We start from the raw sequence: 14,716 nt of genomic DNA on the forward strand, positions 1-14,716 counted from the left end.
AGAAGCAAAATAGAAATAATGACATGGTCAGTGGTTCTCAAACCTTAGGGTGCATCAGAATCACCTGGGAGGCTTATTAATATATATAGTGCTTGGCTTCATGCCCAGCATTGCTGCTTCAGTAGGTCTGGAGTAGGGCCTGAGAATTTGCATTCCTAACAGGCTCCTAGGTGATGTTAATGATGATGCTCTGGGGACCACATGTAGCAAACCATTGGTCTAGTTGGATTTCAGGGATAAGTAATAGTGCCTACAGTGACTTTCATGAGCTCCTGGGATACTTGGTTGGGTGAGCTGAGTTTGCTGAACAATTAGGAATAAAATAGACAACCATATAAAATTTTGGCTTTTAAAAAATTTTAATTGGCTTTTTTTAAAGTCAAATGCACAGCTCAGAGTTTATGAGGATGTGAACCTCTTTCTGCATTAAAATGCAAAATAAAGCTATATTCTTATTATATAAACATACATAAAAATTATTTCCCCCCTGTGAAAAGTTATTTTTTTCCTGTTTTTGTAATTTAACAGCTAATACAGTGCTCTGGTTAAGCATGTGTGCTCTGAAAGTAGTAGACTGCCTAAGATCACATCTTGATTCCACCACAAGCTTTGTGCCTGAGGTCAAAAGTTTCTTAAATTTTCAGAACTTCCTTTGTAAAGGGGATAATACCAATGGCATAGGGTTGTTGTGAGGATTAAATGAAGTAATGGCTTTAAACCACTTATTGCAGTACCTGGCAATACTAATTGCTCCAGAACTGTTAGCTGTTACTGGAACACCAAAGTAAATGCCTTTGTTTAGGAATATGACTTTGTATGTAATACTTTGGTACTTATCTCACGTTTAACCTGATAGGTTGTTCTTTGTATCTATAATTCATTATAACTCTTCTGCTAAGAATAGCCCTGAGTTGGCATGAAGTTAAATTATATGTAAACAGTATGACTTAGAAGTGTGTTACAGATAGCAAAGAATCTAAAATTGCCTCAAGCAAATTTCACACTAAAAAGAAAGAACACTTTCTATAGCACAGTGGTTAGAAGCATCTACTCTGGAACCAGATTGTCTGGTTTATATTCTAACTCTACCTTTCACTAGCTCTGTGACCTTCAGCAAGTTTCTAGACCTCACTCTTCCCCAGAATCTTCATCTGTCAAATGGTAGTAATGAGCTGGGCACAGTGGCTCACGCCTGTAATCCCAGCACTTTGGGAGGCCAAGGTGGGTAGATCACTTGAGGTCAGGCATTCAAGACCAGTCTGGCCAATATGGTGAAATCCTGTCTCTACTAAAAATACAAAAATTAGCTGGGCATGGTGATGCATGCCTATAATCCCAGCTACTTGGGAGGCTGAGGCAGGAGACTTGCTTGAACCCGGGAGTCAGAGGTTGCAGTGTACCGAGACCACACCACCGCACTCCAGCCTGGGTGACATAATGAGACACCATTTCAAAAAAAAAAATGCCGGGCGCGGTGGCTCAAGCCTGTAATCCCAGCACTTTGGGAGGCCGAGACAGGCGGATCACGAGGTCAGGAGATCGAGACCATCCTGGCTAACACGGTGAAACCCCATCTCTACTAAAAAATACAAAAAAACTAGCCGGGCGAAGTGGCAGGCGCCTGTAGTCCCAGCTACTCGGGAGGCTGAGGCAGGAGAATGGCGTGAACCCGGGAGGCGGAGCTTGCAGTGAGCTGAGATCCAGCCACTGCACTCCAGCCTGGGCAACAGAGCGAGACTCTGTCTCAAAAAAAAAAAAAAAAAAAAAAAAAAATGCTGGTAATAATACCTATCTCAAAGTGGTTATAAATATATGTGAACAAGCATACACACACAAGAGATCATCTATATAAAGTGATTAGACCCTACAAATGAAGTATGCAAATTGCTTAGAACAATGCCAGGCACAAAATAAGCATAATTAGCAGTGTTTGCTGTTGTTCATATTTTGTTCAGGTTTTTTTTTTTTTTGGCAGAATTTTTTGGAAAAATAAATCTGAAATATTGTTATTTTTCCCCTATAATTCGAAATACTGCAGCATAGGTCTGTGACAAATTTGCAAAATTGAAAATGAATACAGTCATCCCTCAGTATTAATGAGGGATTGGTTCCAGAACCCCTTCCCACTCCACATACCGCAAGGATACCAAACCCCTTATATAAAATGATGTACTATTTGCATGTAACCCATGCATATCCTCTTCTATATTTTCAGATCACCTCTAGAAACAATGTAAATGCTGTGTAAACAGTTGTTATACTGTATTGTTTAGGGAATAATGCCAAGAAAAAAAGTCTGTACGTGTTCAGCACAGACACAAGCATCCTGTTTTTATATTTTCAATTTGATGTTTATGAATCCATGAATGTGGAACCCATGGATATGGAGGGCTGACTGTACTGTCTTAATCAAACTACATAAGAAGGAAAGCCCCTCTCCCCACCCCTTCTACAGGTTCATAAAAATGTAATTGGCATTCATTTATAACCAGAGTTAATACCTTTAAGACAGTGTAGACTTTAATGATGTTTTAGAAAAAAAAAAAGAGTCCCCCTTTTTATACTTAGAAAATTTCTAAAAGTGTACTTTGAAAGGATATCATTGACTTTGTTATTGCCAAGTTCTGTGGTCTTTTCTCCGTCTTGTTGTCCCCTGGTCTTGGTTTTCATGTGACTTTATTGACCACTCTGTCCTTGAAATTGTCCCTTTTCTGGGCAGCCTGACTTACACACAGCTTCCTTCCCAACCATTACTCCAGGTGGGCACTTCTTCTGTCATCTGCCACTCCCAGGGCATGTGTGCCAACACCAAGCTTCACCTTCCCTTCTCAGGACGCTTCTTCAGAGGAATCAGAGGGATTCCGAAGGCCTCCTCTCCCCTCTCTAAGCTGAGGCCTTGTGTCTGATCTGTTCTCCCAGCTAGCTCTGTAACCGCAAAGCCTTCTAAGTTTCCACTTGAATTACTTGTCACCACTTCAAAACCAAACTTACATTCCTCTAAAAATGTTTCCCCTGGCAGCATCCCTGAGTATCAGTAATACCACACTCAGCCCAGGCTCTAGGCTTAGCATGCTGCTGCTGTGTCTTACCCATACTTTTACATTCCTTTCTATTTTTCCCCCAAAGTGGCATCAATCCCACCTGCCCTTCTAGAATAGGACCTTGTTACCCTCACCTGTAGTTCCTAGGAGACCTTGATGCTGCAGGCACTTTCTCTCCAGTACTGTATCACCAACAGGCTAATCTTCCTTTTAACAAACTATTCACTCACACCAGGGCTGTTCTGTTTGTTCCCATATCAAGTGGAGATGTTTCTGTCTGGGTTTCAAGTATTTCCATAGTTCCTTTAAAGCTTGTAGCCCTCTTATGTCTCACTTGGGGCCACCTGGACTCTGCTCTGGGCAGGCCTCTTGCAAGGATCATATGAACACATTCTCCATATTAGCCCTTGCCACTCACCTGGACTTTGAGCAACCACAGCATTTACACTCAGCACTTAATATTCCCTTTTGCCTGTTTATATTTGTACAGTATGCATCAACTTTGTTTTCCAAGTGTACAAAGACAAGAACTGTTCTTTAAACATTTTAAATTATATCCAAATTTAACATAGCATCTGGAACTATGAAGAAAGAATATATAATACCCATGAAAGAGACCAAAGAGAAAACATGCTGCTCAATTCCCTTATACAAGTGAGGACTCTGAATACCTGAGATAGAAAGTTTAACATTTAGTAGTTTTATATTTAGACTGATGGTTACCTTCTATTCATGGCAAACGATGGCTGCTTGCCATTTATATTATTGGCATAAAGTTTTATTTTAGAATAAATTTGCTTTTGATTAAAATATTAATTTAGAGAGAGACTAATAAATTAAGTAATAGCTCTAGAGGTACAAACATATGGCAAAAATTGTGAGGGTAATACTCAAGTGATAGAAATCTTGAAAATACTATAATACAATATGGTTAATCTGTGCTTAATATGTAATTGTTGACTGACTCATAGCTCAAATCAGTCAACCTAGAAAACAGTGTTCAGACCTGTGTTAGTCATTTTTCACACTGTTATAAAGAACTACCGGAGACTGGGTAATTTATAAGAACAGGTTTAATTGACTCACAGTTCCATATGGCGTAGGAGCCCTTGGGAAACTTACAATCACAGCAGAAGGTGAAGGGGGAGCAAGGCACCTTTTACATGGCAGCAGGAGGCAGGGGTTGTGGGGAACTGCCACACTTTTAAGCCATCAGATTTCATGAGAACTCACTCATTATCACGAGAACAGCATGGGGGAACCACCCCATGATCCAGTCATCTCCCACCAGGTCCCTCCCCTGACATGTGAGGATTACAATTAGAGATGAGATTTGGGTGGGGACACAGAGCTAAACCATATGAAGACCCATTGCCTAAAAGCCCCTTATGACAAAATGAGCAGACACCAGTTTTCACAGCTGAACTTTTATCAAGGGAAGAGAAAAGACTCAACGAGCAGAAATGATTTTCGGCTCCTAGGAAGTTGTCTGCTTGCTGTGCTTGTTGGAAGTGCTGCCATGACTGCAGGCCACTGCCTTCATCTGGAGGCAGGGAGTGGGGACATCCCTCAACTACCCGTTGCTTTTCCTACGACTCTCTCCCACACAAAGTCTAGCTTGAACAAGCTGCAACACATTAACATTAAATGAGTCTCAAAAAAGTTTAAATTCCCATATGCAAAATCACTTGCAAAAGAGACTTTTGTACTTCACATGCCAATTCTTATCCTCTTTGTCTTATTTTTGGAAGCTCTAACAGCCACCCTCAGAAACCCTACCTTACAGTGGTTTGCACCAGCAAGCATAGCTTCCCTGACCAGGCTTGCTGAATTACAGTCCCTCAAAGTAAACTCTCTGCAGGAGAACATAAATAGACTGTGGCTGGAGGTCTGTTTATGGTGGGGCCTAAAAAGCCAAAATCCAAAATGCAACGAACTCTGAATATTGAGAGAGATGAAAAGGGGATCTACTGTATGATGCAATTCTGATGAAAAGTACCCAGAGTTAGGCCAAATTTCACAGGTTAAAATTACAAGCACCACAATATGGTACTCACTTCAGACATCAGCTGCAAGTTTGGGGGACCCCAGCTCACTTGCACTTCTGACCATTTGGGTATAAATTTGGGAGTCCCTATAAGCCCCCAGGTTTGATATTTGCTAGAACAGCTCACAGCACTCAGAAAAGCACTATACTTAACAATTAAAGTCCTCCTATAAAGGATATAAATTAGGACCAGCCAAATAAAGAAGCACATAGGGTAAAGTCTGAGAGGGTCTCAAGCATGAAGCTTCTGTGTCCTCAGGACACATCAGCCTCCTGGTACATCAATGTGTATCCCCATCTAATAAACTTACCCAAGTCTTGGTGTCTAGAGTTTTCATTGGAGTTTCATTATGCAGTCATGATTGATGGAATCAATATCAACATGAGTGGACTCTATCTTCAATCTGTCTTTTATCCCCAGAGGCTGGGAAAGAGATCAGGTTAAATGTCATAATGGCTCCAAGCCCTAACCCTTAATCACATGGTTGGTCTATCTGGCATGGCTAACCCCCATCCTGAAGCTATCTGCGGGCCCACAGTGAGTCACTTCATTAGCATAAATTCAGACGTGGTCCTAGGGGCCATATCATGGATAACAAAAATATTTCTATCACATGAGAAATTTCAAGGGTTTGGAAACTCTCTTCCAAGAACCCAGAACAAAAACCAGATAAATTCTTTTTATCTGGCTAATGACATAGAGAAAATACAATAAGAATTGGACCTATTTTAAGTCTTAGAAAACCCAAGACACAAAATTATGATTTTTGGTGGTAGAAGGAAGAACTATTTGAAATTGTTTGCTGATTTTAATCCATACTAAAAGAACTGGAGTTCTGAGATTGTTGTTAGTCTTTGCTTGTCAAGAATGATATTAAGAGAGCACCCAAAGTACAAAGTTGTACATCAAGGGTGGATTTGTGAAGAATTCAGGGAGGTGGGGGATACTAGAAGAAAGATGTGTTATTGGTTTAACCAGAAGGTTACCCATCGAAAAATGTCATTTGAATATAAAATAAAGGGTCATTAAACATCACTGGAGTCTTTTCTTTTGTTTTTCATTCATTCATTCACTCAGCAGTCTTTATTGAGTATCTCAGATGCTGGTCACTGGACATAGATTGCTACACCATCGGTGTAAGAAAAAAAGTTCGTTTATTTGCATTTCATGGAAAAGGAGAAGGATGAACTATTTGAAATTATCTGGTGATTTTTTTTTTTTTTAAGACGGAATCTCACTCTGTCGCCAGGCTGGAGTGCAGTGGCATGATCTCGGCTCACTACAACCTCCGCCTCCCAGGTTCAAGCGATTTTCCTGCCTCGGCCTCCCAAGTAGCTGGGATTACAGCTGGGTGCCAACACACCCAGCTAATTTTTGCATTTTTAATAGAGATGGGATTTCACCATTTTGGCCAGGATAGTCCGAAACTCCTGTCCTCATGATCCACCTGCCTCAGCCTCCCAAAGTGCTGAGATTACAGGCGTGAGCCACCGCACCCAGCCTATTTGCTGATTTTAATTGCAATCTAAATGAACCTGAATTCTGAGATGGTTGTTAGTTTTTGCTTGGCAAGAATGATGTTAAGAAACCCTACCCTTCAAGTATAAGGTGTTAGGCATCAAGTCTATATTTGTGAGGAATTTGGGGAGGCGAAGAATAATAGAAGAAAGATATGTTGTTTGTTTAACCAGAGGCTACCATTTAGACTTAATGTTTCAAGCAAAATTAAGAAGTGTTTTGAAATATGACGTGTTGTAAACTGTTCTCTTTTTTTTACTTTCCTGTAATTGGAGCAACATACTAATTTCTACAAGTTGTGACTACTAACAGAGAGCAATCACCTCACAGACTTGTACCGAAGAGATGAGACCATCCAGGTGAAAGGAAACGGCTTCGTGCAGAGTCCTCGGTTCCCGAACAGCTACCCCAGGAACCTGCTCCTGACATGGCGGCTCCACTCTCAGGAGAATACGAGGATACAGCTAGTGTTTGACAATCAGTTTGGGTTAGAGGAAGCAGAAAATGATATCTGTAGGTAAGTCGGAAAAAAATTTTTAGGGTACTATTTCCAGGTGAAAAAAAAAAAAGATGAATTTAAAGCATCGCATCAAACTTTCCTTTTGAGCCTTTTAAACAGACCCAACATGTGTCACTTGTTTTTCAAAAAGCCTTTATGTCAACCCTAACAGACAAGATAGCATAGACTGCTGAGGTAGAGGGCCAAATAACCTGGCAGGACTCACAGAAACTCACTTGTGCAACTGTCAGGACTGTGTGACCTCCACAGAAGGGTGAAACCTGGAGGTCCTCTCCTTTTCCAGGCACAGAACGGCATTTGTGCACAGGTATCCAGCATCCCAGGTTACCGGCAGCTGCATCATGTGACTCTGGTCAAAGCCTGCCATGCACTTAGGCAGCATATACCCCCGCCCAGCTCCGGCTGACCCAGGCCTTCCTAACCATAATGAATTGCGCCAGAACTGGGAGATGATGGTTGGGGAACCTATCAGGGCCTGACCCCAAATTCATATTGTGAAGGCCTCAGATACAGGTAGAGAGGAAGAGAAAGCCCATCCCAGATTCCTTGTGTTCCTCAGAAGGGTCTGTTTCTTGCAGCTTCTGGGTCACAAGTAGAAGATGAAAGCTGTGTCCAATAATCTTCTCCCTTCTTAGCTTATTTATCAAAGAAAGCCTGGACTGTTGTTCTTTGAATGTCTGCTCACAATATTTTACTCACTTAATTAGCATGTATAAGACTTGAGGAAGATTTTTTTCTTTTTTGTACTTTACTGCACACACTTGTTCTGCATTGCCAATGAACTACTGAACTGGTAAATCCTTTCAGCAGGTTTATTTTCCTTTGAATAATAAAAAGAGGTGCCTCAAATTTGGTTGTCCTCTGTTGCATGTTTATTATGCTGACAGCTTTTATTATGTTGCTATTTTGCTGAGAATAACAGCAGTGACTATTACTTTCTAGGACCATAGAGGGTAATGTATGCCGGAAAGCAGAGGTGAATACATTAAGGAAGAGCCAGTTAATATTTACAAAGAGAATAAACTAATGCTGATCTTGCGTCTTTTCAACCTTGAAAAAACAGAACTAATATTCTGTGCGTAAAAAATCATGAGAAAAAAAAACGCTATGAAAAGATTATTAAAGGTGATGACTTGGAGGGGGTACCATGATCTGTTTCTGCCTGTAGAACACTTCCAATACCAAATCTGTGAGGCGAGGGGTTTTCCCACAGTAGTTAATTCTCCAACACCAGCTTGTATTGTCTTATTCAATTCAATTCAGACACTACCTGGAATCAGTGTCAGATCCCACAAGTTAAGGCTCCGTCCCACGAGACTGCCTCCATGTTCTATGTCAGTTGCAGCTTCCAGGCCTCTCCTACTTCTGATCGACCAGCTATAAACAGGGGTTCCAAAACCCTCTTCTTGGGTTGAATAATTTGCTAGAACAACTCACAAAACTCAAGGAAACAGTTTCCTTGCTATTACCAGTTTATTATAGAGGATGCAACTCAGGAACAGCCAAATGAAAGAGATACATAGGCAAGATGTGTGTAAAGAATGTCTTCTCTGGGTTTGCAACCTTCCAAACACCTTGATGTATTCACCAGCCTGGAAGGGTATTGATGGAAGTCTCATTGTGAAGGCATGATTAATTAAATCGTTGGTGATTGAACTCCATCTCCAGGCTCTCTCCCTCCCCAGACGTCTAGGGGTGGAGCCAAAATTTACAGCTCTCTAGTCATGTCTTGTTCTTTCTGGTGACAAGCCTCCATTCTGAAGCTATCTAGGGCCTTCCAACAGGTACTTCCAAAAGGCAATGAATTTATTCATTAGGATAAATTATGGTATGGTCGGAAGGGGGTTTATTATGGATAACAAAAGATGCTCCTCTAACCCCAGCACTCAGAAATTCCGAGAATTTTAGGAGCCTGTGCCAGGAACAAAGACCAAGTATATATATTTCTTATTATCACAATATCATAGAAGGGAAGCCAGGTCTCCACTACTGACCTGGAGTTTTGGTCCTAGCAGTGAGCCCTTTTGACATCCTAGCCATGAAAATAAGGGAGGAAGAGTCAGGATGGTTTCCTTTCTGAACCGTTCATCAAATCTAGTTGCTCCTCAGAATTTATGGAAGGAAGTAGAAGAATAGCAAGTAGAAAAAAGGAGAGAAAGACGGGAAAGAGACAGCCCAGAGACCTGTCTCAGAACCCTCTCTAAGAGATAAAACAGCCCTCTCTTGACTTCAGATTCAGAGTTAAAGTTACACTGATGTGTTCTTTAAACAAAAGTGACCTGTGGTGTTATTAAAAGTTTCAAGTATACTCATGCTTTGTGCAGCAAATATGATTTACACATATTGTATACAAAATGAAATGGAATTGATTTCCTACCATCTGTTCCAAAACCTCCTTAATGTCTACATTATAATATTTTATTCCTTGAATAATGATACTTTGTTAGTGCTTTTTACCTTCCAAGCACCATACAAACATTAAGTAATTAATTTACACAGCACCCAAGAGATATGGAGCTGGTAAAATTATATAAGCCTTATTTTATCCATAAGGAAACTGAGGCAATGGACATAAGGGCCTTGTAAATCACTGTTAGAGAAATTTAGTCACAATATCATTATTTTTTACTTTCTTTTTAGATTACCTTGCCCAATCCAGTAGAGCTCTGAGGTGCATGAGTAAGACCAGGAAATCCATATTAGTTTCTCTATGTATTCAGAAATAATGTTTCTTATGATGATTCCTTCTGATGATTGTGACAGAAAACTGTAATATGGATGCGAGACTTCTGCCACTGGATGTCCATCATTTGCCTGTGACCTCAGCATCTGAAGTCACTGTGGAAAAGGTAGAGTGTAGGAGCAAGATACTGATGACCAAAACTGAAAGAAATAGTTTAGCTTATCAAGTAGAATGTTCCAACATCTTAGGGGGCTGAAAGTAGAATAAGTACTCCCTGGAAGATGTAAACTGTGTCACTGAGGATCTCCTACTATGTGATAGAATGATGGAAACACTCTGGAGGTGCTTCGAAGACCAAATGCCCACAAGGATAACTAAAGAGGCTTTTGCTGACTTCTTCAATCCCAGGATTCTAGTTTCTCTGACCAATGCCAGAGGTGAACTTATGGTCTTAAGCTCATTCACACGTTGGTTTAACCAGCCCAGATTTTTCCAATATTGGTTAGCACACATCTCTCCTTAAAGTTACACGCTTTCCCTTATGATAAGTTTCATATTTTATGACATGATCATTCCAAAAGATAATTTGCAAAAAGAGAATATAGCAAATCATGTGTGTATCCATTAATTTTCTGTAATGGCATTACTGATTTTGTAAGCTATATAGATATAGATCATTTACTTTCTCAAGAAAGCACCAAATGCAGTAAATTAATTCAGAGTGGGTATTTGTTTTAAAAACTTTATATAGTTAATATTTGGGCATATAACTAGAGTTACATCTCCTAAAATATGCCAACAATTACAGATATTAGTTTTTCCAAGAAAACTTTTTAAAGCCAGATGCTCAGAAAGTGACCCATTTTGATTATTGAAGATTTAGGAACAGTCATGACTAAATGTATGTAAAGATTTTCTCAGAATAGATTACTGAAGTTTGAATTTGTAAACCTAATCCAAAAACCAGTTTTCCTTTTAACATTTCTGTACATCGTAATTTTCGTTTCAGATTGTGGTCATGAAAAATCACATAAGCTAGTTTTAATTTCTCAGTGAAAGTATGAATTTCAAAATATACTTTAATCAAAACATGTTCATTATGTCCAATTGATTCTAGGTATGATTTTGTGGAAGTTGAAGATGTATCCGAAACCAGTACCATTATTAGAGGACGATGGTGTGGACACAAGGAAGTTCCTCCAAGGATAAAATCAAGAACAAACCAAATTAAAATCACATTCAAGTCCGATGACTACTTTGTGGCTAAACCTGGATTCAAGATTTATTATTCTTTGGTGGTGAGTACTTAACCACTTTATGATTAAGAGCAGACACTGGTTTCATGAAGTATAGAGATCAATTTTCTATGATCAAATTCAGTGAGGGTGAGTGAACTTTATTAATTCCTTATTACATGTTTGTTCCTACCTTATGGTCAAAATGTTAAAATCCTTGTTAGTAAGAAGTACCATTTCGGATCTATTAAGTCAACCTTTGGGCCATGCATTTTGAAAGAGAGGAAGTAAATAGAAAAAGGGAAATCGTTTAGAGTAAAGCAGATACTAAATTGCCTTTTGATTCAACTGAGGCAAGGTAAACATTTAGCCAAATAGAAGGTTTGTGAGAGTTAAACAGGTTTCCAGAATTAAAGCTAAAGAAAATAATTTCCTCTTTTGGTTTGAAAATTTGTGTATAAATTCTATTGCAGAAAAAAGTCCTGATGATTATAATTTCAATTATGACCCAGATTTGGGAGGGGTCTGTCTTATAATCATAGAGCCTCAGGGCTCATGAGCATCTGCAAAATCAAAAGGTCCAATACAGAACCCAAGAGTATGAATCCTGTTTGCTACACTCATGCTTATTTGTAGTCTTTCTTTTCTCTACTCGAACTCCTCAGCAGCCATTCTCAACTGTAAATGGTTCTGACTGGTAGAAAATGTTCAACCTTTTAATGAGCCAAAATCTACATTGTAGTTAATTTTAGTCGTTGGGTCACCCACATTCATGGGTTACACACAATCTTCTTTACTCATTCATACAGTAATAAAACAGTAGTAAATTCCTGTTCTTTGTCAGGCACTCTGGTAGACGTAGTAGATACAAAGGTAAGCAAGATAGACAGGGTCCTTGAACTGTCTAGAGCTTAAAGTCAGGTAGAGATGACAAAAAATTAAAAAGCAGTAACAGGCCAGATGTGGTGGCTCATGCCTGTAATCCCTACACTTTGGAAGGCTGAGGTGGGAGGATCTCATGAAGCCAGGAATTCAAGACCAGCATGAGCAACAAAGCAAGACCCTATCTCTGCAAAAATTTGCTTGGTTTAGTGGTGTGTGCTTATAGTCCCAGCTCCTAGGGAGGCTGAGGTAGGAGAATTGTTGAGCCCAGGAGTTCAAAGCTACAGTGAACCATGACTGTACCACTGCAATCTAGCCTGGGTAACAAAGCAAGACCCTGTCTCAAAACAACAACAACAACAAAAGAAAAAAAAAAAAAAACACAGCAACAACTGAGAATGATGCATAATAAGACAGAATAACTGAGTGGTGTAGGTTAGGTCCACAGAGACATTTAGATAATTTTGTCTATACATTAACATAAATATCCCAGAATCCTTCAGTTGTTTGTAGCATATTGCCTTTTGAGATCAATTTTCACTTTCTTTAGGTTTGTCTCTGTCCCTTTTCCAAGTGTGAATGCCAGAATAGAACACAGTACTATAAATGGCATCAGTTTATTGTTTTTTTTTCTCTTAAGAATTAAATTTTCAGAAAAGAAAAAAATCTTACCTTTTAAAAAATCTAATTGTTTTTCTTTGCATTGTGGTGAGTTATTAAACACTAAGTGAATTCTACATCAGAACATTGTAAATGAAAAAATAACATGCGGTAACACTGGTTCCAGTTTTAATTTAAAAATAATCCATCAAGCATGATTTACATTATTGCAAACTCATGCACTTCTGCTCAGCATTAAAATTGAAGTGTGAATCTTTGGTTTCTACATTTATTTGCCTTTTAATATGTTCAGTGATGCATCTGTTCTCAATTGTTCATGGATGGAGCAGGCTTGGCATGTTAGAATGGTGATGGATAGGCTTAGAGAAGAATTTTTTTCCCTTAAAATACCAAGCGCTATTAGTGCTAATGTTTGGTTATAAGTAAGTTGAATGGTCCATAAGTCAGTTAGAAACACCATAACTCCAACATAATGTCTTTAAGGCAAAACAACCACTTTTGTAGAAAGCAGTAGGAGTACAGGTTTAAGGGAGAATCGATACTTTTGTTTGATGTGTTTTGGGTTATGGTACAGCCTCACAACTCATTTGTTGGTCAATTTTAAGTGGAATATTGGACTGCCTCTATAGTTCGGATGTAAACTGTTTGGCATCGCTCCCCTGGCTTATTTACCTCTACCAGTACTTTCAATTGGTGTTTTTTCTTTTTTGAAATGATGATATTACAACACTCTTGTGTATTTTTCTACTGGCCTGTTGGTCTGTGTCCATTGAGAATAGCTGCAGACTCTTTCTCCTCCTAATAGGCTTCTGGCCTTAAATATGGTCCACTAAAGCCAAAGTGTTTTGGCAAACGAATTTTAAGAGAGAAAATGAGCTTAACCTCCAGGTATGCAGAGACTCTGGATCGTGTGGCTTTTTGACAAAACTTTTCTGTTTGATTCTTGGCTCAGCAAGGATAGATCACATATGGCTTGACCACTGTACTGGGAAGATCACTTTATTCATGTTTAAATTTTACTCAGAGGGGCTTTAAAACAGGGTTTATAAACTTAAGAGACCAGGCTTAAAGCTGGAAGTAGGCCAGTTGTAAATTAATAGGGAGACAGTGGGATTAAAAATGGCAATCCCTCTTCAAGTGTGTTTAATAAATTTTAGAATGCTAAACACATTTAGGAGCTAGAGTCAGTTGTTTTGCAACCCCTACTTTCAGGAATACTAGGTGCAAGAGAAATAAGAGCCTTAAGAATAGTTCGTGGCCAGGTGTGGTGGCTAAGACCTATAATCCCAGCATTTTGGGAGGCTGAGGCAGGAGGACTACTTGAGCCCAGAAATTTAAGTCCAGCCTGGGCAACATAGTGAGACCCTGTGTCTACAAAAAGTGGAAAAAAAAAAAAGGCCAGGCATGATGGCACATGCCTATAATCTCACCTACTCCAGAGGCTGAAGCTGGAGAATTGTGTGAGGCCAGAAGGTCAAGGCTACAGTGAGCTGTGATGCCACCACAGCACTCCAGCCTGTGTGAGAGTGAGACTCTGTCCAAAAAAAAAAAAAAAAAAGCAGCACATGAGGAGTCAAGGTGCTCTTGGAAAATGCAGAGTAGCTGTTAGGATAGGTCATAGGTCAAGATCACCACCCTTCTCATCTCTACCTCTCTACCTGCATACCTCCCATGGAACATCTCTGCTCTTCCTGCCTCAGGGACTCTCCAGGTATACCTGGACATTCCCTGAAGCTGTAAGTAGTAGGTATCCAGGACTGCAAGAGCCTATTACACTGGAATCACATCTAGAAGTTTCATGTTCATAATGTTTTTGGAAAAGTGCAATGTACATTTTTAGTCAGGTTTTTACTCTAGCAAATTGTGGAGACTAATGGATAACATCAAGATAACTTATTTTTGGTTGGGAATGATGCTTATATCACAGTTTTGTTTGATGTGTGGAATTCCATCTTCTACCTTCTTTTAGCGCCCTATCACGGTGCCCTCCCAGGGCATGGCAGCATAGCCATATGGGATCGGTGCCTTACTGTAAAGCATACCTTAGATTGAAGGCAGGATTCACCAGTTAGGAATGGTGCAATATTGAACAGCTTTCTTATCCTTTGCTTTTACATCTTTTAAATGGAGGTAATAATTGGAATTGGTATAAAATTTTAAAATGATAA

General features: G+C 39.5%; 1 protein-coding gene across 3 annotated transcripts in view; it reads left to right on the top strand.

Moving 5' to 3' along the window:
- Nucleotides 1–14,716, top strand: part of PDGFD (platelet derived growth factor D) — a 185,970-nt gene that overhangs the window by 89,107 nt on the left and 82,147 nt on the right. For 2 of the 3 annotated variants that reach the window (XM_031653009.1, XM_031653010.1), the window contains exons 2-3: nucleotides 6,920–7,124; nucleotides 10,928–11,108. In XM_031653009.1, coding sequence (XP_031508869.1) covers nucleotides 6,920–7,124; nucleotides 10,928–11,108 — 386 coding nt within the window. The remainder of the gene's footprint in view (nucleotides 1–6,919; nucleotides 7,125–10,927; nucleotides 11,109–14,716) is intronic. The other variant, XM_031653011.1, reaches the window with a different exon arrangement.

This window comes from Papio anubis, chromosome 12 (assembly GCF_008728515.1).
Source record: "Papio anubis isolate 15944 chromosome 12, Panubis1.0, whole genome shotgun sequence".
Lineage (NCBI taxonomy): Eukaryota > Metazoa > Chordata > Mammalia > Primates > Cercopithecidae > Papio > Papio anubis.